Source organism: Thermochaetoides thermophila (genome assembly GCF_000221225.1).
Source record: "Thermochaetoides thermophila DSM 1495 unplaced genomic scaffold scf7180000011822, whole genome shotgun sequence".
NCBI lineage: Eukaryota > Fungi > Ascomycota > Sordariomycetes > Sordariales > Chaetomiaceae > Thermochaetoides > Thermochaetoides thermophila.
The window spans coordinates 1,577,976-1,602,317 of record NW_006383038.1 but is presented as its reverse complement, the minus strand read 5'-3'; the positions used below and the strand labels follow the sequence as shown (position 1 = coordinate 1,602,317).

General features: G+C 48.8%; 8 protein-coding genes across 8 annotated transcripts; 3 read left to right on the top strand and 5 right to left on the bottom strand.

Annotated features, from left to right (window-relative positions):
- Positions 1-240: 240 nt before the first annotated feature.
- CTHT_0068740 (putative ABC transporter protein) lies at positions 241-2,239 on the bottom strand (the record flags this gene model as incomplete). The annotated part of the gene is made up of 3 exons (XM_006697098.1): positions 241-367; positions 421-1,562; positions 1,631-2,239. The coding sequence occupies 3 exons, from the start codon at positions 2,237-2,239 to the stop codon at positions 241-243; spliced, it is 1,878 nt and encodes a 625-aa protein (XP_006697161.1).
- A 1,092-nt stretch (positions 2,240-3,331) lies between these two features.
- CTHT_0068730 (uncharacterized protein) lies at positions 3,332-4,513 on the bottom strand (the record flags this gene model as incomplete). The annotated part of the gene is made up of 2 exons (XM_006697097.1): positions 3,332-3,405; positions 3,469-4,513. The coding sequence occupies 2 exons, from the start codon at positions 4,511-4,513 to the stop codon at positions 3,332-3,334; spliced, it is 1,119 nt and encodes a 372-aa protein (XP_006697160.1).
- Positions 4,514-6,560: 2,047 nt separating this feature from the next.
- Positions 6,561-7,021, top strand: CTHT_0068720 (uncharacterized protein; the record flags this gene model as incomplete). Its single annotated transcript, XM_006697096.1, has 3 exons — positions 6,561-6,676; positions 6,743-6,900; positions 6,957-7,021. The coding sequence occupies 3 exons, from the start codon at positions 6,561-6,563 to the stop codon at positions 7,019-7,021; spliced, it is 339 nt and encodes a 112-aa protein (XP_006697159.1).
- Positions 7,022-9,861: 2,840 nt separating this feature from the next.
- CTHT_0068710 (uncharacterized protein) lies at positions 9,862-10,649 on the bottom strand (the record flags this gene model as incomplete). Its single annotated transcript, XM_006697095.1, has 2 exons — positions 9,862-9,966; positions 10,026-10,649. 2 exons carry the CDS (start codon positions 10,647-10,649, stop codon positions 9,862-9,864), a joined length of 729 nt encoding a protein of 242 aa, XP_006697158.1.
- A 1,775-nt stretch (positions 10,650-12,424) lies between these two features.
- CTHT_0068700 (uncharacterized protein) lies at positions 12,425-13,624 on the bottom strand (the record flags this gene model as incomplete). Its single annotated transcript, XM_006697094.1, has 1 exon — positions 12,425-13,624. One exon carries the CDS (start codon positions 13,622-13,624, stop codon positions 12,425-12,427), a length of 1,200 nt encoding a protein of 399 aa, XP_006697157.1.
- A 1,989-nt stretch (positions 13,625-15,613) lies between these two features.
- On the bottom strand, positions 15,614-15,829 carry CTHT_0068690 (uncharacterized protein; the record flags this gene model as incomplete). Its single annotated transcript, XM_006697093.1, has 1 exon — positions 15,614-15,829. The coding sequence occupies one exon, from the start codon at positions 15,827-15,829 to the stop codon at positions 15,614-15,616; it is 216 nt and encodes a 71-aa protein (XP_006697156.1).
- A 5,791-nt stretch (positions 15,830-21,620) lies between these two features.
- CTHT_0068680 (1,3-beta-glucanosyltransferase-like protein) lies at positions 21,621-23,280 on the top strand (the record flags this gene model as incomplete). The annotated part of the gene is made up of 2 exons (XM_006697092.1): positions 21,621-21,644; positions 21,760-23,280. 2 exons carry the CDS (start codon positions 21,621-21,623, stop codon positions 23,278-23,280), a joined length of 1,545 nt encoding a protein of 514 aa, XP_006697155.1.
- Positions 23,281-23,954: 674 nt separating this feature from the next.
- CTHT_0068670 (uncharacterized protein) lies at positions 23,955-24,300 on the top strand (the record flags this gene model as incomplete). Its single annotated transcript, XM_006697091.1, has 2 exons — positions 23,955-24,141; positions 24,230-24,300. 2 exons carry the CDS (start codon positions 23,955-23,957, stop codon positions 24,298-24,300), a joined length of 258 nt encoding a protein of 85 aa, XP_006697154.1.
- Positions 24,301-24,342: the final 42 nt, after the last annotated feature.

The following is a 24,342-nucleotide window of genomic DNA, read 5'->3' as shown; positions in this document are numbered from 1 at the left end:
CCTCCCATGCCATCCAATACCTTTACACAGTAACTTGCCCACATGAAATGCTTCTGGCCAGCTGGAATAGAAGCTATACGGAACCTGTCTTGTGCGCTTACACACACCTCTTCGCTAAGTTGTCGAGCCGTCACTGCATCATTTTACCACTCAAAATGGCCCGGATGGCTAAGGCCAAGACTTTTTCTGCCATAATAAGGCAGGCATGATCTAAGTTCGATGTTGTCGAGCTCAAATACTTCAGACTGCACCAGCCGAGATCATCTTCTTACGCAGATAGTTCTTGTAGTCGGCAATACTGCCATCCCACTCCCTGATTGTCCTGTTCTCGCACACCAGAATCTGCTTGGCGATCTTGTCCAATAACCTAATTGCGCGGGTCAGTAAGAGAAAATAGAAAGAGTTAAGCTTCACGCATACCTGAAGTCGTGGCTAACGACAATAACACCACCGCTGAATGCATTGATAGCCTCAGCTAAACTATCAATGGTTGGGATATCCAGACCGTTGGTTGGCTCGTCCAGCAGTAGCATGTTGGGGCCGTCGATGGCAAGGAGAGCAAACACGATACGGCTCCTCTGGCCATCAGACAAAGTGCCCATCTTGGCTGTTTGAGCATCACCAGAAAGGCCGTACTTGCCAAGCTGCTGACGCCAGTATTGGACATCCTGAGACTTCTCTCTGTACTTATCCATCACGAACTCCAGGGCAGACTTTGTGAGGTCAAGCTGCTCAGCAGAGTGCTGAGAGTACAGCCCCAACTTGAGGTGAGTGTGCCGAGTGATAGTACCGCTCGTGGGCGTAAGCTTGCCCGTCATGAGACGGAGGAGAGTGGACTTGCCAACACCGTTGGGCCCCACAAGGGCGGTGCGTGAGTCCATATCGAAGCCGAGGTCCAGGTTGCGATACAAATCATCCTTAGGATCACCGGAGTAGGAAAAGGTGACATTGTCAAAAGACAGGACCGGGGGTGGAAGCCGCTCGACGTCAGCAAAGCGGAAGGTGAAAACCTTGTCAGGGATGACCGGCTGAATGAAGCCTTCGGCCTCCATCTTGTCAAGAATCTTTTGACGAGATTTGGCCTGCCTAACAAGGTTGGCATAGGTGCCAGCGCTGGCAATAAACTTTTTGATGTGTGCAATCTCTTCTTGTTGCTTGTGATACGCCTTCATCTGGTTCGTCTCCTGTTCGTGACGGGTCTTGACGTAAGCATCGTAGTTACCACCGTAGTACTTGAGCTTCTTCTGCCGCATGTCGATCATATTTGTGCAAACGCCGTTGAGGAAATCCTGTGAATGAGAAACCAGAACAAGAGTGCGGTCCCACTTCTTGAGGTACTCCTCAAGCCAGACACAAGCCTCGAGATCCAGGTGAGCGGTGGGATCATCGAGGAGAAGTAGAGTCGGCTTGACGAAGAGAGCTCTGCCAAGGGCAACACGCATTCTCCAACCACCAGACATGTCTTTGGTCTTCTTGTGCATTGTTTGCTTGTTAAAACCAAGCCCAGTCAAGATAAGAGCGGCGCGAGTGGCAAAAGTAGAAGGATCCATCTTCTCCATGTGCTGTTGTGTTGTGAGAAAGTTAGCTTTGGTCTGTCCTATTGACAAGTGGCTAATGGGGCGCTTCGTACGTCGTAAAGATCCATCAAAACCTGCGACTCGGGGCCTTCTTCCTCGAGAATCTTCTCGGCAAGCTTTTCCAAACGCTCCATCTCAAGCTCAGCTTCCTTCACAACCCATTCCAAAGCGCCTAGGTCGGTAGGAGGAGCGCCCTCGTTCAGGAGGTATATGTCAATATGCTCTGGAATGGGATACTCGCGAGCGGCGATTGCCTTGAGCAGCGTACTCTTGCCACAGCCGTTCTCGCCAAGCAAGCCATATCGCCGACCAAGTGTAAGCTCGAGAGTTGAATCGGTGATGAGGACACGGCCGTGGAACACCAAGCTAACGCTTGCAATCTTAACGTCCTTGCTCGCTGGACTCGACGCCAAAACACCCGTTGTAACACGGTCAGAAAGACCATGCCTGTCAAGCTGCTCCGCTAGCCGCTTGACTTCGTCCATCTTCTCAGCCGAGGTGGCCGGGGCGTCTGGATCAATCGGTGCATCTTCGCCGTTCGCCGAACCAGCAGTACTGGCATTCTTGGAGGCGGCCTTCGAGCGACTCTTCTTGTCCTTTCCTTCAGCTGCTGCGGCAGCGCGCTTGGCGAGACGCTTCTCCTTGGACGCAGATGGCGGCATGATGGCCAGGGCCAGGAATAGGTGCTTGTATGAAAAAAATAAATGAAGAATCGCAAATGGTATGGGAGCCAACTACCAGAACGGGTGGTTTAAATTGTTACAAAATTTATTCCCTGACGGTGAATGACGGGAGGCGAAAGCTGATGCTGATGAACCTTTCTTTGCCTGGACCCATTGGCAAAGTGGGGGGAGTTTGCCGTTGGTGGGGCAAGGTATTATGAAAATTTCTGATAATCAATAGCGGCCTGACGACTCGTAAGGCAGCAAGGCAGTAAATGCTTTCACAGCAGCACAACAGCGATGTGCTCCTCGTGAAACTGCTTATCATACCCGTTATGATTCGATTCCATGAAGGAGATTGAAGTTCTAAGCTTGATACTGCCAGGAAAAAAGAACCTTAGGTGCCCTTATTGGATGGATTGATTGAAAGAAACTCATCTATCTCGACACGACTTTCTTGACGTCACCAGCTCTGGGTTGGTACTGTCATGTGACCACGTCAAGAGATGCCAGGTAATGGTAATTCAATTTTGCGCACAACAGCTTTGAGTACTAGAGTGTAGAATGTATCATCTGCTTGGACAAGACTCGACAGGGAATGCTGAAGCCTGAATATGGTGTTTTAAAAAGGCCCTTTTCCGGAGTTCGAGCAGGGACAGTACCTGTCCATTTACGCAAGGACCTGAGTTTCAACATCTTTGCTGCCCTCACCCTGACAAGGATGTCTAACATTTACTGTTTTCTACGCCCTAACAGAACCAGTGCCACACCGATGCAATGACTAGGACATAGCGATCTGTTCACTGGCTTCACGGATGCTTCCATGAGTGCTCAATCCTCAGCTATTATATCGGGGAGGTTATGGCTGCAATGACCCTAGTTAGGGTAACTTGATAGAGTTGGGGCTTGAAACGTTGGGACATACCATCGATTGTCCGATATATCATGCGAAAGGACACCCACTGTGATGTACCAACAGCATCGAGAAGACAGAGTGCCAGAGTTGTGTAGCGCGGTAGGTTTAGCTAACACTTCATACGAATACTAGGTGTGAAAGCCCTACTGAGTATAGGTGTCCGATGGTGTACTTCGTCACGCAGATGGAGTCAAGTCGGCAATGTTTTCGACCCAGCCCTTTACCTTCTTGGCCACCTGTTCGCTGTGATCTACAAAACCGTCAGTACTGGTTGCTGTTGAGTTAGAATAGGACGAACTAGGTGCTAACATACTCAGACAGAATGCATGTGGGATATCATCTTGATCAATGATGAACTCAAGCTTGTTCTCCACATCTCTCATCCTTTGCTCGATGAACTCGTCCCTGGACTTGTTATCGACCCAGTGATCCGACTTGGCGTAGTAGAAGACAAACTTCGTCCTCTGTTTTAGTCGCTGGTCGACATCTTGGACCTGCCAAAGATCATCACTCCACCGCACCTCGGTGATCGTCATCATTTCATCCCTGCCCATGTGCAGGGCCTGAAGGATTCCATCGTGACTCCGCAGGAAACGCATAGTAGCAGCAACGGCATGGTCAGGCATGCGCAAGGCATATCTCAAAATGCCCTCAAGCGCCCAGTTTGGCCACAAGCTGACGAGGCCTTTCGCAATATAGGGGGCCAGCCAGTTGAGAATCGGAGTTCGTCGGATAAAGTCCAGCTTCCATCCCTTACTCGACCTTGCTATGTGCGAGATGGTGGGGAAAAGCAGAATGCCAGCTTTAAGCTTCAAACCGGCCCAATCATCCACAATTTCGGGGAACTTGTACGCTGCATGATGGTGGTTGAATATCTCGAGAGCGATGTAGGCGCCGACGGAATGTCCGATAAGGATCGTTTCATCATAGTGCCTGAGACTTCCGTCGGGATGGCGGGGAAGCCTTACATCCACAGCACGTACCCAGTCACAGGCAGATGCGATGATGTCTTTGAAGGAAAATGGTTCAGTTTTGCTACCATCTCCATAGCCGGTTGGTGTCCCAAACAGCGGGAAGTGATCGCCGTCGTCAAAGCCTAGGAGATTGCGGCCATAGATGGTGAAGGCATGGCTGCAGTCTGCACGTGCTTCGACCTCATCAAGTAGTTTTCGGAGTGCGCTGAGAAAGGGTTCGTAGTAAGCAATGAGACCAGGATTGCCAGGAATAAAATAAATTAGGCATTGTTTTCTTGTCGGATCATCTCTCCTTGTCGAAGGGTATTCCAAGAACGGAACCTTGTCTTCATAAGCTGACACTGGGTTATCAGTGTGATCTGGCATAGAGTATCTGCGAGGCATTATGATGGGCCGTGAAGTAACCGTGATCCTGGACTTGCAACCGACAGCTAGGAAATGGGTGTAGGCAGTGCCACTGGCATGTTGTTGTTTGTGATAGCAATGGACAATTGGCATACCCACGCCTCTGGAACCTCGGGCAGCTCTGAAGAAACTGCGACAAGGGGTTTGAGTTGAAGGCCCACCTGCCAAAAAGGCTGCTCAGTACTCCGTACACAACAGACCGAGGTCTACCCGAGGTCTACCTAGCTCTGTCCAGTTTCGTCATTGTTGGACAGGTAATTTTAATGGCCGTTCAAGAAGCGTCTTAGGGCAAGGAAAATAGCCCGGAGCCGCAATACTGGCCAGGCAAGCGACCTCGAGGCTGAAGCCCATCGTGTTACTTGTAATCTCGGTCCAAAGTATCTACGGTCAGCCGAAGCATTTATCGGTTTCTTTCTGGGGTCTCATCCGTCGGCAGAAAAATTTGCTGATCTTTTCTTTCATGATCAGCGGCATCTCGCATAAGGGGCAGCTCGCGATGATGCTCTGCCTCTTATAATTGCCTGCCGGGAAATCTTTCATTCATCTACCCGCCTAGAACGACAGTCCGGTCCAAAAGCCGTAAAGCCCCTTCAGTATTAGCAAAAAACGAACCAAGTAAGGTAGGTGACTCCGGTGGGCTGTCTCTGCCTTAGGAAAGGAGAGCCTGAATTGTTGACGTTGCGAAGACTTGGTACCTCCCTACCTGCAACATCCTGTGATGGCAAAGTGTGGGGTACCCAAAGGTGGGGCAGATCGCCTCGGCAGGCAACCAAGACCGATCCCTGGTGTATCGACCCGGTACATATGGACCTACGTACTACATGGTTTAAAGCGTTGGCAGGTTATGGGCTCTATGGGCTGTGGCCACTGGGGCCCTGGGCCAAAGACTGTTTGGTACAGTTATAGGTTGGCATGCTATCTGAAATAGAGCGCAAGGATGAGTGAGAACCAAGTAGAGTCTCCTTCTTCCAGGCAACTAGCATCTTAAAAGCGATTTCCTCAAGCCTCGGCGTCTACTTTCGGTGTGTGCAAAGGAAAGCAGGACCACTGGTCGGCCAGCTCATCGGCCAGTGCGATATTGTGACAACCTTGTGGCTTGAGGCTTTGAGACTGGATATTGGCTCGATATCAGACACCAAGCGACAGTTGGCTCTTTAGGACGAAGGAGTCACTCAACTACAGAGACAAGTACACAGAGAGTCCACAGCCCACAAACGCTCCTGCCTACTTGACCTGTTACCATTGACTGACTTCTGACCACCAACTGCTTTCCCTATTTCAGGACATATTTGAACAAGCTGCGCCAATCAAATTGTGCAGTGAGCCCTGTACATGCGGAATTGCGGATAGGATAACCGGAACTTCGTGAAGCATGTCTTTTTATCCGGACTCGTTTATTAACTTCTGAGACTTCCAGATAACAATGAGTAGCTAAAATTAGCCATTGAAGGGGGTATTCTTTGCCTATGTCGACATGTTCTTGCCGACGTTAAAGTCCTAGATAACGACGAACTGTCCTCTGCCAGCCAATAGTCCAGCCCCGAATCTATACTAGGCCTCATCCCCAGTTTTTATCTGACCTTCTGGGCTGCCTTCACCTCGGGCCAGTTAGATTGTAACACACTGGAGAGAGATCTTGTATTAACAATATGTATTCCGTGTCTCGCGGAACCCCGTTTGCTCCGATTGCGACCTTGTCACGATTCAGGCAATAAGTTATTGCACGTCAAGTTCCGTCCAAATCTGTTGGCGGATCGAATATCCATCCCATTCATTCCCGGAAGGTTGGCATGGACGTGTTGGCGTTCCCCAGCGCCCAGGATTTGGAAGATATAAGGGAGACGTAAAGGCCATATAGAACAAAATGGTTGATTGAGATCTTCAATTACTGAAGGAGCCACACCTCCTTAGGCTTTCAACAATGAAAGTCATTCTTTTGGTTGTAGCTTTCGGCTTGGTCTCACCAGCGTTGGCTGGGAACTTTGCTGCAACTTGTTTGGGTGACTCGATCAAGGTCAGCGGCAAGATGTTAACAGCCAACTGCCGCACCACCACTGGCCAGTATAAGTGCTCCAAGCTGGATCTTAACAATTGTATCAAGAACAGCTATGGACGGCTACAGGAGGATCCTACAGGGTCAGGGTAAGATCTCCTCGCGCAACCATGTGAGTCGAACTCTCAGGTTATAATGACTAAAACGACATATAGGCCACATTTCGGCGATCCAAATCAATGCCTGGAGTGCAGTAACAACAGCCCATCTAATGGCCTTACCATCGGTATCACTCCCGCTCTTCTGTGGTGCAAGTGCAATCCTGGCACCGGTGCTGCCCAGGCCAGTTGGCCGACAGCCATTTTCGACTTGAGTATGTGCCATATTCAAAGGAATCCCGTCTCCAAACAAGAGATTAACTTTGCCTAGACACTGTGGTCACCAACAGAAACGGTGTGCTAGAGTGTTTCAAGTCCAAGGGAACATCATGCTAAGGCCTTTTTACGTAGCTACCTTACTCCTAAGTTGATCAAGATTTGCTGTCTTCTCCACAACTCTTTCACTCAGATGGATTGACATGACTCTTTTGATCCTTCGGTTATTTAGCAAACTAGGCGCTATTGGCTTCCTTAACAACCTTGCCACAACGCCGATAAGCTCTGGGCCATCTCCGATGTTATAATACCCAGCGACATTGGAAATAGTTTCTCCTATACCCTTGTTCACTACATCGCTGAGCAACTCCCTTAGCATGCTTTTGCTGGCAGTCAAGTTTTTAGGAGACCCACTCCAGTCGTGGAAGTTATGTACAGCAATAGCGGTCTTCCACAACCTTTCCCTCTCCGCAGCAGGAACCAATACGCTCTCAATCGACGTGCCCACGCCGTTATGGTCATACCGTTCAAACGGCCAACGCGGATCGCACTGATCATAGTCCACTCTAGCCTTCTTTGGTGCCACAAAAGATGTCTCCAGCGACAACACAAAATCCGCACCGGGGTTTAGATCGTGATAGGTGCGGATGCTGGTTCCAGAGTCTCGCTGCAGCCTATGACGACTGAATATTGCTTAATAGTAGAGCCCATAACTTTCATCCAAAGGATCTAATGGCGTAGCAATCGACGAGATCTTCGCCTGTGAAACAGTGCCGCCAGCACCATTTGTTTGAACAGTGTCGGTCATCCCCTTTGAAACGTCATTGCTTGGAAACACCTGCGTCTCAGATGTTGTGGGCCAAAATTCAGCATCTGTTGTGGTTACCCCGAGGTCTAGCTGACTGATATTCTGTGCTGGTGTTGATATAGGGCTAGCTGAGGAGTGCGACGCAATGCTGATGCTGTCCTCACTCTTCTCGATGCTAACATTTGCAACTCCAGTAAAGGTGTTGGACGTGTTCGGGGCGTGGGTGATGCGGGGTCGACTGGCGGTGCTGCCGAGCATACTGCTTACAATGATGATTCCTTGAGGATGTTGGGAGGGACTACTGGAAGGAGCGGGAGGACCGTAGGTATAACTCCCGAAATGGGTAGAGTTAGATGACGGTCCGGATGTAACAAAGCTAGGTTGGCCTGATGAGATAGCCGTAACCGTCGAAGATAAGAAAGGTTTGGTAGATAAGCGAGGAGCTAGCGTGGAGGCACTGTCGAGATGTCCAATGGTTGAAGATGGGAGAGAGTCTGAACCAATGCTGATGACGCTGATGTTCCATGATGAAGATAGCATAATAAAGGAAGAGAGAGTGCGAGGTGCTTCAGATATGTAGTTCACCGAGTTTCGCAGGAGAAGCTGCAAAGGATGCTCCGAAGTCAGTGGATGGCGGAATAATCCTCAGAAGAAGGACCTATATGTTTATTGACAGTCGAAAAAGTCCAACTCAATGGATCGGCAGTTAATGTGGCCAACGTGTTCCAGTCTGTGTGAATGCCGATGTGATTGATTGGCAATAGGCAGATCGTGTCAGGCTGTCAGAGGATGCTTCCACAACCATTCGTCATAAAGGGTATGGATATCATGAACATGACTCTTGGTTCTTGTGGTACAAGACAGTCAAACAAGTTTGTGTGTGGGACTTTGATCCTCAACATGGCCTCATTGCATTGGCCATAATTGCCGGTATTGTAGTTAGGGAACACAGAGACCACAAAGGAAGGCCGAGCCAAAGACCATGGGCAGCACAGTCGTCGTCCGAGTCTCAAACTAGTGTTTTTGAGGACTCTAAGGGAATCAAGTTCATGAGCGTTGTCATACCTGTACTCGACAAGATTGGAGGCAACCTGAACATGAGACAGGCCGAGACTTGCACAGAAACTGCTTGCTACATTGCATCAACCTTCGGGAACTTGCATCGATACTTTTTTTTGAGTTATTTGCTAGGACGACATTGGATACCTAAGATGATCAACAGCTTAGAACCTGGCTGTGCTTGAGGTTTTCTCTTCGTATGAGGTGTCAGAGCATGTGGGCTCTAGAGGTGTCTTCCGGATCGACGAGCTGTAACATGCAAAACATTGGGCAAAAAATGGTTATCATTGAACAGAGAGCGTGTGTGGGTGGGATTAGTAATTCCGAATTGGCATATGAGCTATATTGCAGTAATGAAACACTCAAAAGACACCCATATGAAATTATATGTTCAGCAGACTATCTCCAGGTGTTACAGCGTGACTGTAAGTGTTGTGCCCTCACTTTCTACCACAATACCTGATCCAAAGGTGACAGGAATGCATGCTTGTTATAGACTGGGCTGCCCAGAGGCGAAGTAATTATATGAGAAGTCAGGTTCGGCTCCGCTGCAGGTAACCTGCAAGTCACTGTCGTCACGGAACGAACGTTGTATGTTTGACTTTCGAACAGAGACACAACTCGCAGTCACAGGAGATCGACCCAACCCTGTCATATAGAAAAGTGGAGCAGACGCGGAGAGAGCGATTATCAATAGCTCTGCGGATAGACAGGGGCAGACAAGGATAACATCTATTATCTTTCTGATCTTGATATGCATATAAAGTCGAAGCGATATCACATACCTCCTGTGAACAAAAATGCACAAGAACACTTGCTACGTGGATGCGCCAAGATCCCTAGTGCCGTAGGCGTTGCTTACATTGCTGAACTGAAAGGCTCTAAGACCTGGTCGTCAACATAGACAAGATTGCGAGGTACAGTATCTGTGGACGTGTTACCAAGCATTGAGAACTTTCACCTCCCTGAAACAGACATTGAGCTGATGCAAACGGCGATGGAAGAGGACGATGACTTTGACGGCACCGGAATATCTGCCGCAAGCGCCATTGTTGCAAAGTGCCGAGTAACGCTCCGCTAGAAGAGTCATGATTCAGAAGGCTTCTTCTTTGGAAGCACCAAGAAACCGCTCTTCAGCTGTCTTCCAATTGATGACATTCCAAATGTTTTCCAGATACTTCGTTTTTCCGTTGAGGTACTTTAACAGCAGAGGTCAGCTAACATATTGAAACATGGCCTTAATAAGACTGGACATACCTGCAGGTAATAAGCGTGTTCCCACATGTCCACTCCCAACAGCGGCCTCATCCCCTCATCTACAATAGGGTCCTGGTCCTTTGTTGTCACTATGGCTAACTGCAATCCGCCACGACCGTTCTGCTTCCCCACCAGCCAACACCACCCACTGCCCTGGATACCCAATGCAGTTTGTGCAAATGTTTCTTTGAACTCGTCTAGACCTCCCCAAGTTCTCTCAATCTCATTAACCAGCCGTGGTGCTGAAGCAACGGGATCGGTTTCGGGCGTTTCTGAAGGAGCCAGATTTCGCCAGAACAAGGAGTGGTTTATGTGTCCTCCTCCATTGAAGCGGATAATACTCTGAAGACGGATTTGGGCTGGAATGTCATTGTTCAAAAGGGCAGTGACGTAGGATGAAAGGGCCGCGTTGAGGTTGTCGACGTAGGCTTGGTGGTGCTTGGAGTGGTGCAGCTCCATTACCTGGGAGGAAATGTAAGGCTCCAAGGCGGAGTAAGAATAAGGGAGAACAGGAAGCGTATGAACAGCAATTGCGACAGCAGTAAAATTGCTGGCCAACATAGTGGATTGGAAGGATGACTGGCCCAAAGAGAAGTACTGAAGTAGGTTGTTGAGCTTGACCATCTTGATCGGCTGTCGGGTACCTAAACACTGGCAGACTCGAAGACTCGGCAGCTCAACAAAACATTCGATTCAATTATAATTCCCTTCAACAAGTCGCACTAGAAATCGGGAAGTATGGGCAAAGTCAGAGTCACGTATGCGACAAATATGCTCGACTGGGTGATGAGGTGGCGCCTGCGTTCCTGGGCCGTCGATTTGGACACGCGTAGGTCAGCCGTCAGCGGGCCGTTGAGGTTTTCGCTCAAACATGCTCAACTGGTCAAGCGCCCAAGCTCCAAAAGCAGAGTGTGGTCCGTGCTCGATTACAGGTGCCAAGACATAATGGACCGAATAGGAAATTCTCTTCCAAAATAAGCCTTTTGATTGGCTGTGTGCGTCAACTTTTCCGCAGCACTTATATATTATCGATAGCCGCCCCGCAGTCTTGATTTTCCATGCTTCTTACGCCGCTGGCAGCCGTACCAAGCCCAGCCTGTTAACAGCCTGACACTTCCTGAGTTTCGGCCCCGAACATGCTATGGGGCCAAAGACGCCGAGTGTCATACATTTATTTGTCGACCAAGGCCGCTTGAGACGCCAAGACAGACGAGAGGTAGTCCCAACAACACGATGAGCAGATAAATCGTACTTATAACACGTAAGCTGATAACGTTTGGGACCACCGGCCCCTGAAGTTGCAATGGGTTTTTGCAGTGCCTACCTACTTAAAATATCGAAATAGTATCGAAGTTCTTCAGAGGGGGTTCTTGGACTATAAAACCTCGTGTCTCCGACACATTTACGTCAAGCTGCGAAGTACTCCTCTCGCTTGAACCCCGGCTACCACTTAACCGATAGCCACTCCATCACCACTCGCGCATTATATGTCGCGAAGAACCTCAAACTCGCCCTCAAAACCCCGTATGAGGCACGCTTCGACTTTTACTCGTCTAAAAGTTCTTGCAATTTGGGCCGTTTCCTATTCTTCAACCCCAATGTGCCATCCAGCAGTCGAGCTACACATATGTCCCTCCAACTTTCGTTTGCCTCTGTACAATTGCTCTTCTCCTTCGACTTTATCGTCATCTTCTCTGTCATCAAAACATGGGCATTGGCGCTTCGACATCAATGACAGAGAAACAGAAATATCGACAATTATTCGGTCATCTCAATCTAGTAGATGCCTTCCTCCAGGTGTCTAGTCCAGTTTCGTAGTGTTTTGGAGAACATTGGTTAGACTTTTCTTCTACAGCAATAACTAAAACCGGTGATTCCGGTGATTTAACAGTTCAGTTTCTCAATCCGGAATTATGCAACAATTTACCTTAGGCTGACACGAGAGGTAAGTCAGTCGTTATCACAAGCAACGATAGCACTGCCTAAAGGTAATTCACTAACCCTCGAAGTTGGGGGGCGACGGAATCATTGGACGGCGAGTAAGTATGATGTATAATGGGAAGCTGTTGGCAGACGGCATCGTTGGGCTCAATTCCATGTCTGAGTCAGCATGTTTAGGCTAAGTAGTTGAAAGCGATCAGAAGCACTAGAACTCCATGTGTTAAACTGGACTCTGCAAATTCCTACATGGACATCCGATTGTGGAATTGTCCAAAAATGGGAAGTGCAAGCCACCACCATTCAACGTTGAAACTGTCAAGTTAGGTATAAAGATCTGCCGCATCCCGTTATCTGTTGAGATATGTGAATATCGTGTCCCTGTATACAACGAGATGAGCCCAACAAAACATATCGCCATGCGAAAGTGAACAGGAAAGCTAGGAAAGGAATGACAAAAATCATGATGATCCTTGCGCTTCATCCCAATCCGACCATCTCCTGATAACTTCATCCACATACGCCACAGCACTTTTTGTCGCCTCTACTTCAAACCATTCGCGGTGTTCTTTGCCACAGGCTTCGCACTTTCCGCGGTCAGCAACCCTCATGCCCTTCCCAGCAAGCTCAATGTGCACAAGGCGCTCAACTTTATGGCTATGTGGCATCTTGCGTGGCACCGCGCTATCATCACCACTGCTGGGGTTATTGCCTGTAGAGGACGAAACATATGGATAGTATCGCACCAAAGAAAGGTTGTAGCCACATTGTCGTTGCCACTCATTCAGACGGCGCTGAACGTTATTGGCACGACCAATCTTGAGAAGGATAGTCTTCTTCTTTTCGCTTGCGCGATCACTGTCGTCATCCAGCTTCATGGAGCGGGCGAATGCCTCGACGATGTTGTCGCTTGCTCGTCTGCCATGGCGGTTTGGCGTGCTTGGCGGGGCAAGCAGTGATCGCACTGCCTCAGCAGATGAACTTGATGAGTGAGACTCAGGAGTCAGCCAAAAAATATAAATATATCCTGGTTCATCCTGCGGGGAGAAGCCTTTGGCCAGTTCAGCCAATAGCTGTGAGGCAGTTTGAGGTGAAGCATCGCGCGGAATCAAAGACATGAGCTGAGCAGTCTCTGAATCAGCAGAATCGGGACGAGACGCACGACCTGGCCGTGATGGGGAAGAGCTCGCTGTATGCTGGTTTGGTCTTGGGTGTGTGGATCCAGTCGGTTGGGAGTGGGAGGACGCTGGCCGTGGTGGAGGTAGGATGTCGTCAAAGGGAATAGGAATGTGAAAGCAGCAGCAGCGAAAGAAGGTCGGTTCCCGTGCTCCCTGGGTTGGCCGCTTCGAGAATTTTGATGACCAGGTCGACTTTTGAGGCTTCTCGGACTCAGAAGTATTGAGACCGAGTCGCTCGGCGAGAGTGTCTAAACTGGAACGGTGCTCGGGGATGAGCCCATGACTTTTCCCGGGTCTGCCGGAAGATTGGACAGCGGTGGCGTGGGCCTGGTCTTTGTGTTGCCAACAATAGACGCTCCCGTCACCAGCAATAGGGCGCCTGCAGGGGCGACCACTGGAGGTTATACCTCTGCACGTAGTTTCGGGGTCAAGGGAATCGGTGCGGCCCAGCCGGGCCTCAGGTGTGTTTGCAAAGAAGGGCATCGGGAAGTCGAAAGATGGTGGTCGGAACAGATGAGAGAGAACACTTTTGGAAAAAGTCTGATTCCTGGCCAGAGGAGAAAATCATGGCAGATAAAGTCCGCTGCCAGCCTAGTTGGCACGGAGATGAGCGCCAAATCGAGCGCCAAGTTTTAACAAGTTGAACGCCAACACAACGCCAGCAAGCACAGTGGGCCGCCATCGTGGGCTCCCTCCTGTGAGAGAACGGCAGCGAGCAGGTGGTTGGTCAGCGCAAACCAGAACCGATCAAATCCCAAGTGCCCGCCCAAGGCTGGGGGCTGGGACTGGGCTGCCCAGTCCGGTGCTAGTATGGATCCATGTTGCTGAGGCGGTGCTACTCGACAGACACAGTAATGTTACGCACTTGGATGTGTAATGCTTAATGTGGAAAGCCGGGAAATCCAACTTTGTGGCTAGAGAAACCAAGCCTCATTTGCACCGCCACCAAAATAACAACAGGCAAGGGGTCGTCTTTTAGCGTAAAAAATATATGTTACTGTTACGTCCCAGGTGCGGACCAGCAGCCGCTCCGCAGCAGTGGAAGAAAAACCAATAAGGTAGCTTTGAGCGGAATCTGGAGACTGACCAATCACAGTCAGGGAAAGATATCGACGCCAAGAACCGCCGATAACTGATCTCTACCCTTGACGATAATCGTGGACTTGGTTGACGATAGTGTGAATGGCAGGGTAGGCATACCAACGACTCTCGAATATAATTTGCAAAAAATCGTCCACCCCCAGAAACAATGATGAGGACTCCTCAGTCAGTAATAGAAACAGTTCTCAACCAACAACTGGTGACCGCAGTAAGCCACGTACAATACTGTGTGAGGACCCTAATCCCTCTGGTTCTACAACCTGGTTACTACCTTCGAACCCATCTCAGGAGGTTGTGGAATCGTCACAGTTACGCTATTTTCAGATGGACATAAATAGCCATACCGATCAACGCTAACTTACACACGTTCTGCTATCTCTCTCTCTACTTGTCTATTAAGGTACTTTTTCACGGCTTGTTGCATGCAACAAACTACAAAATTCAAGCGATTAAATGGATTGATACTAGGTCTAGTGACTTATACCGTCATAGTTTGATGTACTTACAGGGTGGAAGATAACCCAATGTGACGACCCAGCTAGCCTTCCTGAGATGGGCTCAGGCTTGGTTCAAGGTATATGGATCTGAGAGACAGGAGTTCTCACACAGACTCAGGAGCACTGTGGTCACCAGTTGGTTTGAACAACTGTGGTATTGCTGACTGGTGAGTTCCTTTTGTCCCCTATCCTGCTGAGAGGAATTTATCTACATATATACTCAGAATCCTTTCTTGTCTCTTCTACCAAGGGCCTTCCATTCCTTTGTCAGTGATTCTACTCTGACGATCCTTTGTTAGTGATTCCTAAGCCCTGACAACCGCTCGTCAGAAACCCCTTGTTTGCTCTTGGTTGTCTCTAACCTCGCGTGAACCGCGTTTTTATTGGTCCTTTGAGTCTGATACGACTTTCCCGCCTAATACTTGCTGTCGGTCGTGACACCCAACCTGTTACGGTTAGAAGTGTGGACCAGCAGCGGTGCAGCAAGGAGCCAATTGAGAGTCCACTTGTCATGAAGAAAACCGCCAATAGACAGGTAAAAGTTTTTGCACAAAACTGTTCTGCACCTTGACAGTGACCATCTCGCTGGTTAATTTTGCTTTCTGTTTTACAGAATTTTGGTTCCTCGGGATGGTTATTCAAGTGCCTGTCCCTTGAGATTTCTGGTAAACAATTTTCAAGCAGATCATAGTCGGCTCTTATAAACCTCACCTGTGACCGGAATTGGATCCGAGCTAAGGACTATGAACTGCATCACACAAGTAATGGAGTAGCATATACTTTGATGGCAAGTCAAAATGTCCAATATATACGGAGAAGCAATTAAGTAGCCAATGATGTCCAAATCTTCATCAATAAACCCTGAATGAGTTTCCTACTCCTTAACCAGCGCCGTCTTAGCAGCTTCCTCACCCGCAATTCGTCCAAAAACAACACACTCAAGCAAGCTTGACCCGCCCAACCTGTTATCGCCGTGAATACCGCCGGTAATCTCACCGGCACCCCACAGGCCCGGGATCGGCTTCTCCGGCGTCTCTCCAATGTCCGACGCCAGAATCTGCGCACGCTCATTGAACACGGCGCCGCCCATGGTGAAGTGCACGATGGGCGTTACACGGCCGATGCACACCTCTTAGTCGCCCGTTATCTCGCCAGAGATACCCAAATTCCAATGTCCGAAGTTGAGCCGCCCAAACTCGTCCTTATAAAAATGACTCCGAGACAGTGACCAATCAGAGGATGTAAGGATAATCGCCATTGTCACCCAGAGAGGACGGTGACGAAGATGCTTGGAAGGACCAAAAGACTTTGGCAGGCACCCCAACGACTTCGAATATAAATATGTATGTAGAATTGCCCATCCACAAGACCTTTGATGAGAACACCTTGATCAGCAATAGAAACAGTTGTCAACCAACAACTAGTGGCCGCAGTGAATCACATACACAGCTGTATGAGGACCCCAGTCCCTCAGGTCCTGCAACCCGGTCATTACCTTTGAACCAATCTCAGAAGGTTGCGGAATCGTCACGCAAACCCTGGAAACTCTAGGCTACTTATATTCAAATTAGTATTGTCAGTAAAGGTCTTCTATTGCTGCAGGCAACAAGACTTCTACTTACCAAGGTAGTTCACAGCGAGCAACTAGCCCTAAAACAAGAGCCCTTCTAGCAATCATGACTGCGAACAAGAATAACGAAACGATATAACCGGCTCTATGGAAGCATCACAAATGCAGTGTCTTTCCGGCTCACCTAGTCCGTTCACATATGCTATTGCTATTACTATTGTTGTTCTTATTATTATTGTGTCGGCTCAATGTTTAGGGGCCGCGAATTCGTTCGGATAGGGCCATAAGCCTAATTACCCGATTGTACAAGGACGTGCTGAGCTAGGTATTATGGCAAATGTAGGCAAATGAAGAGAGACCCTATGACGAATTTCTTAGCCTTACTGGAATGGGCTCGGATCAAGGCTTATCGATCTGGGAAACAGTATTCACACAGATTCAGGAGCATTGCGGTCACCAGTTGGCTTTGACAGCTGTTTGTATTACCGACTGGGGAGTTCTTCGCCCCCTTTTCCACAAAAAATATATCTACCTTACTCAGGATCATTCCTTCGTCTTATGGCGTCTTTGAGGCCTGCCTTGCACTTCCCGTGATACTTTTCCTTGCGTTTCATTGGCTGATTCGGACCAACTTATCTCATGCCTTTCATTGGTTTTTTTGCATTTACCCTGCTTCTTATACTTGTGGGTCCTGTAGGTCGTGACAGACTTCAAATATCTCCTAATATTATTTACCTTCTTCAGCTTATACAGCGACTTGGGCCTCGTTAGGCCGAATATTATATGTTATTGTGCACTATCCCTAACTTCCTTCATGAGAACTTGTGCCATGTGCCGAACCCTATGCTGATACAGCGTCAATCCTCCCCCAGGTTCCTGCCTTGTTCCCCTTAGCCTTCCCGTACTCCTTGGAGTACTTTAGAGCTCTCCTGGGTTCGAAAGCTGATCCGAATACTACCCTGTGGGGCCAGAAGCTGGTTGCAAAGAGGCCAATGCCCCCAGCTGTAAGTGGCTGGTAACGGACTGCCACTCGTCAGTTAGTGGATTGTCGACCAGCCACAGTGGCGTCGATGCGTCAAGCGTGTTGCGAAGCCCCTGCTGACAATAAAGATGTCCTTCTCACGGGCTTGCTATTGGAGCTACTGATTTGTTTCCGAATGTGGTGCGTGCGGTCGGTTGAAGCGTTATGGCTTCGTGAACTCAGGACGCGAAGTTTGCGGTCTTTAAATGCGAGTTAATCACTCTAAAGAATCATAAGGCCGATTTCAGCTACTCTCGCCTGCTGCTGTTAGTCGACTTGACAGTTGATGCAAAAAGGGTCTCTAGGGGAACGTTTGGCTCGGCTGCTGTCGGAGATAAGCTAATTGTGCGAGATCGATGATGGTCCCAATTGTAGTACGGATTATCGGATCCTTATGGGGTACAAGAATTGAGAGAGCTCTTAATAGCCACGGTAATAGTTTATTCAAATCTTAATCTTTTGTCTAGTGGTCACACTCTCTCTAATCGCTTTAATGATCTTAAGGCCTCTGCTACTCTAAAGGCCGGTACTAGTGCATCCTCCTCTTGGTTGCTTGCTACATCTGCGCAAAGAGCTAGTACTACTTAGAATTGGTCGTTGGCGAAACAGTTGGGACACTGTCCTTTCTACTTTACCACCATCCGTTAGGAAACAAATTTTGCCCAAACTAGCCTCATCTTTCCTGCCAAAGTTCGGGCGAGGAGGAGTTGTCCCACTTCTGGGTTGGTCTTCTTAGGATCCAGCCCGGCCCTGTGATAACTGCAGTTTGTTCCTCTGATACAAATCCTCAGCTCTTTTGACTCAACGCTGATAACCCCAATTCTGACGAACATCATGAGCCTTGTTATCATAGCTTAAATGGCCGTCACGTGGTTTGAATGTTCGCTCTCTTCATGCACATCTCCTGCCACAAATTTCCCATCGTGCGTTTAGCAAAGTTTCACAACCCGATTAAGAGCTTCAAACAGAACGACAGCCTGATTAAATAGGTGAATCCAAGAACATATAGCGCCCCTCTTTCTTGATCCATCGTCAAGGTAGTTTCCACCCCATTCTCGGTTGGGTTGTAATCCTCATCCGATCAAGATACATCTCGAACTCAACTACTCTTCTTAAAGTCTTATCTTTATTTGTTTTTACTATTAGGAAGTCGAAGTCCCATGATCGGCTCTGATATACAGAGGATTTTGCCTTTGGCTCGTGCTGGAGCTGCTAATCGAAGAGCCTCTGCAGAAGTCGGGATGAGTGATTTCTCGACTAGCACATATTTATGCGCATGGAATGCAGCACAAGCAAGGAAAAGTGGGTGTTCGGAGGAGCACAGATGACGACGATGTCCAGGGCAGGATCCGAGAGAAAAGGATCAAGATTTTTGCGGCGTGCAAGCTTTGTGTGGTCAATAGGCGCCGAGTCGGACGGGGCCTTGGGACGACGTTGGAGGATCGAGTTTGTAAGAATCAGTATTGGCAGAAGTCAGCAGAACGAAAGGTCATGTATAATCATCAGGATAGCTGTGGGTGACAACTACAGACCTCCGAGTACGGAGGTATCTGGTTAATATTGATTGAGGCTCTCAGGGTATGTAGTTACTCTGAGCGTAAGAGAAAAAGAAAAAGAAGAACAAGCTAATTGGATGCGCATATGACCTCAGGTCAGGCGCCCGGCGATGAATGATGTGGAAAATAAATTCAGCAAAAAGCCTACATGATGGTCCGAGTTGAATCCTTAAGGCATGGTTGGAAGACTTGAATCATTGAATGAGCAAATTAAACAATCGAACAGCAAGGTAAGTAAACTTACCCATATCCTATAATTCCTACGTTAAACTGCTTGTGACTTGTCATTGTACTCTGATAGTCCAAGTAATGCTTTGGTGAAAGCTGAGTAATTCTTGAAAGATCACGTTGACGCCCAAGCAATGTAATGCGTCGAAATAAAATCCAGCTCCCACGGTGTGCACAATTGCACTTCGTCATGGGAACGTATACATTTTTTTATTTTGCCCTTGATATGGGGGTTAGGACTCCTCACTAACAGTTTCACTGCCCATGGCAACGAGGGTTCTGGCTAACCCTGTTTACTTTTGTCCCTGGAACCCCTGAACAAATACGGACTCTCTGGGCTGTATATGTCCAACAACTAAGAGGATGATTTGAGTAGAGCTTTTCAATGCTCTTAAGCATTAGTTTATAGCAAGGAGAAAAGTAATTCTTTAGTCTGCTTATCTAACTTTAGTCATGCCATGGTATCAGGTGCCTGCTAGCGGAAAGTAACCAGAAATGTCAAGTGTTAAGGGAGTAGGATGGCGGGCGACCTGAGGTATTTTGATGTTTCTGCGACTTATAAGGAGGATCTGATTTTCCATCAAGCTTTTATGTTAAGTATCAGTACATGGAGAGAGTGAGAGGAAAAGCATGAAAGGATCCCACAAGATGTTGGTCCAAAAACTTGGTGGCATGTGATATTCGTACTAAAATGATGAAGACATGAGCAGATGGCAAGACGGTAGGCCTCACGCTTTTCAGAATGGAGTTGAGGAGTTGGGCCCAAAGTCATAAGCACATAAAATTTTGGGCTGCACTGTTTGGTGGTGAGCTTTGGGAGTGGCGTTTCCTTGGTCCTTGATAGCAATACAGAGCCTCACACAATATAATATGTGGTCGACTGCGGCCAGCAGTTGTTGGTTGACAACTGTTTCTATTGCTGACTGAGGAAGTCCTTATCGTAGTTCTGGAAATGGATATATACATATTGATACTCGAGGATTGTTGGTATTATCATCGACCAAGTTCAGGATTATCGCCAAGGGCAGAGGTCGACTGTCAGCGGTTCTTGGCAGCGACAATCTTTCCTTGTCTGTGATTGGTCCGTCTTCTAGGCCCCATTTGAGGCTTCCTCATTTGGTTTCCACTGCTCAGGGCACCTGCTGGTCCACATCTAAGCCGTCACAATTCGAGGCAACTTTGGTTAGCACTTGGTGGTAGCACACTGCTGATCATGACACCGGACCATTGATATTCTTTAGAAGTACCTTATCTTTTTATATATTAGGGGTATGTAGGTATTGCCTAGTCTTATCCGAGGAGGATTTGGGCTATAAGGGTATTACCCTTATCAAAGCTTATGCAACCTTGTTAGGCGATATACAGATCTATGGCTTCCCGCTAAGATGGTACGATGCAGACAGAACTACTGAGATGGGTTCAAGAGGTACCAGGCCGCTGGCCTTGAGAGACAGGGGTTCTCACGCAATTGGAATGATAGCTGCAGTCACCAGTTGATTAGACAACTGTTTGTATTGCTGACTGGAGAACTTCGGCCAGATGGCCCTACCTAGAATCTGTCTACATCTTATATACCTTTGTGGCTTCTTATCCTTGGCATTGAGGAATGCTCCCTGATTTTGATTGGTCGCGACGCCCTTTGCTCTAATTGGTTAGAGAGCACGGACCCACTCCTCCAGCTCGAGCCCTTGTTGGTTACAACATAAGGTGACTAGATGCCTATCTAGCTAGTTAATTAAGCTAGTTTTGGCTCCTTCGTGAAATTGCATGTAAGGTAAGGGAGGATCAACTGGCTGAAGTAGTCAACACCAGGGCTGTAGTTGGAGAGACGCCTCCTGTTAAAAGCTGTTGCTCATTCTCAGCCTACCAATCTCGTCAGGGCCTCCGTACTTTGTGACCATGCTGTACTATTATAGTGCCTGACGCGGTGTGTTACACCGATAACAGCTTGTCCCTCCATTGATACCAGTTCCACAATATCCAACGTATGTACCTGCGCGGTTCCACTAATGGCCCTGTCAGCCTCTTGTTGATTGGACACATCAATGTCCACACATCTCGTTTCGTGCTTAGTAGATGGTCCACTGTGGGTCCATAGAACGTCTCGGCAAGCGAGACCTGGCCGTGCTTGCCGGCGGCTGCCCCCTTTTCGCTCAGATTTTCCCTCCTGATCGTCATCCAGTGTGTTTCACTTTCCTCATCAAAGGGAGCAGTTGTGCTGTCTCAGTCTGTCGTTACCCATCTGTTCTCTTCGGACGCTCGTTTTGTCATCCCAGCGTGGATTGACATCTTCAATTTCGATCATAGTGCCTGCGTTGTCTTTCTTTTGTGCAACTTCCCAACAGCACCGTTTTTGTGTGACGGCGACAGTGGCTTTGCCATCACGTCTACCTCTTGCTCCAAGACCTCTAGAGTAATTCTTCACCGCAATTGGTTTCCTTCGCTTTAGACACCAAAGCACCTTCCATCAATTGCAAACAGACGGAATACCTGAACTTGGAGCACAATGCGTCTGACCAAGACGTCGCTGGTCGCAACCGGCCTGTTGCTGGGCCAGGCATCGGCTGAACTCCCGCCGATTATCATGAAGGCAAGATGATTGTACGAGCCAACACCATGGCCAATGTGCTGACTATGTTGTGTAGGGCACCAAGTTCTTCTATGAAAATGGCACACAGTTTTTCATCAAGGGCATCGCATATCAGCAGGAGTTCGGCGCAGCCGGCACCGGCGCATCCAAGAACACCAAATATGTCGACCCTCTCGCCAACCCGGCTGCCTGCAGACGCGACGTTCCGCTCCTGAAGGCTCTCAGGACGAACGCGATCCGGACGTACGCGATCGATCCTACAGCCGATCATGATGAGTGTATGAAGCTGCTCGATGAAGCAGGCATTTATGTCATAAGTGACTTGAGCGAGCCAACACTCTCCATCAACCGCGACGATCCCAGATGGGACGTTGATCTCTACAAGCGCTACACGGCTGTGGTCGACAGCCTCAGCAAATACAGCAATGTCATTGGTTTCTTCGCGGGTAATGAAGTGACCAACAACAACACGAACACCCAAGCGTCTGCATACGTCAAGGCCGCCGTGCGCGACACCAAGGCGTATATCAAGAAGAATGTCAATCGCTGGATGGGTGTCGGTTATGCTGCGAACGACGATCCAGATATTCGCGAGGACATCGCTCATTATTTCAACTGCGGTGATCAGGACGACGCCATTGATTTCTGGGGTTACAATATCTACTCGTGGTGTGGCAAGAGCTCGATGGAGAAGTCTGGTTATGACAAGCAGGTTGAATACTTCCGGAACTACTCCGTCCCTGTCTTTTTTGCCGAGTATGGCTGCAATTTGCCTAATGGCGCGGATGGTCGCATCTGGGACGAGACCGTCGCCCTCTATTCGGATGAGATGACAGATGTCATTTCGGGCGGTATCGTCTACATGTTTTTCCAGGAGGCCAACGACTACGGCTTGGTCACCCTCAAAGGTGACAAGGTTTCGACGATGAAGAATTACGATGCACTCAAGACAGTCATGGCTACTGTCAACCCCTCATCAACGTCGATGGATGCGTACACGCCCACCAACTCGCCAGCCGCCTGCCCGGAGATTTCTAAAAACTGGAAGGTAAAGGGCTCGGCACTTCCGCCAACTCCGGATGAGTCGCTCTGCGAGTGCATGTACGATCAGCTTTTGTGCGTCCCTGCTGAGGACCTCGACCCCGAGGATTATGGCGAGATCTTCGGTTACATCTGCGGCGAAACGCCCGAGGCTTGCGTCGGCATCAGCGGGAACGCTACCTCCGGCGTCTATGGCGCTTATTCTATGTGCTCTGCCAAGCAGCAGCTCGGTTACGTTCTTGATGCCTACTACAACGCTCAGAATCGTGCCCAGTATGCGTGTGATTTCAATGGCAAGGCTGTTACTCGTACGACCAGCGGCAAGGTTGATGCGTCGTGCGGTGCTGCTCTGGAGAGTGCCAGTGCTGCCAACAGCTATGCTGCCACGGCGACCAGTGAGCCTGATGCTGAGGAAAGCAGCAATGCCGCAATGCCTGGTCAGATGCCGCGGGCATTTTTTGCTCTCGGCGATCTCGTTGTGGGTGCCTATGTCCTGGTTGCTATGGCGGTTGGCGCCAGCATGGTGCTCTTGTAATTGGGGGAAGGCGCAGGACTGGTGGCTTTTCGAATTTCATTGTTTACAAGGACCACTTTAGGGTCAGACCTGTTAGTCTGTAATGACATTTTTGTAGGATAATCTGTCTTTTCAAATCACCCTAGGCCACACCGGTATTTGATCGTGATATTTGATATTTTGCCAATCAAAGCAGGCCTTCTCTTGAGAGTGATAATTGTGGAATTATGACATGGAGCGTCAGACCGGTCAAACTAGTTGTGTTTCCTGGACGCTGGGTTTAGGAGATTTGGGCATTTCTGTCTGCCTCAAAGACGTGGCATAACTCACTCGGCCCGCACCTCACAGTATGCAGCACTGTTGACGATGTGTAGATGTCTTGGCAACAGGGGGGCCTCTGAAAATTTCCTCGCTGCTTGGAATAGCTTCCGGAATAAGATTTATCTCATAAGAACAACACAAGAAGCCGCAGAAACGTTTGCCTTGCCGTCTCTACTCTCGCCAAATAACCACACCGGTCCGACACTGTGTGTCTACAGCCGCTCAATCCAGACATCAAGCAATTGCCGGATTTGGAACCAACAGTCATCCATCCTTCCGGAATGCCGTCGGTCAAAAATCCCAATGCCCCCTCGAAGAATCGCCTGGCTGCGCGTGCAGCAAAGCAACGCAAACAACGCCAAAAAGCCTCAGCAATGGGGCAGCTCACAAAGCATCATGGAATCATCAAGGCTGACACCTGTCGCGGCGCGCGCCCAGGGCTGCTGCCCACTAGCGGGCCAAACAAACCCATCAGCAAGAAGAAGCTGAGGAAGCTGGAACGGAAGATGGGGTATGCACTGAAGAGGAAGATGGAGAGGGAAGGGGAGGTGGAAATGAAGGGTGAGTTATTTCTCCGGGTCTTTCAACGTGAAGGGGAGAGTAGGGGGTTATGAAGTTGATGGGATGTGCGCTGATTCGTGGAATACAGATTTCGAGCTAAGAGGGGAAAATGCAGAGAAACAGCGAAAAGAAGAAGAGATGGAGATGGATGTGGAATAAACGATGCGAGTAAACATTAGAAAAGTACCACCAGAAGGAGCC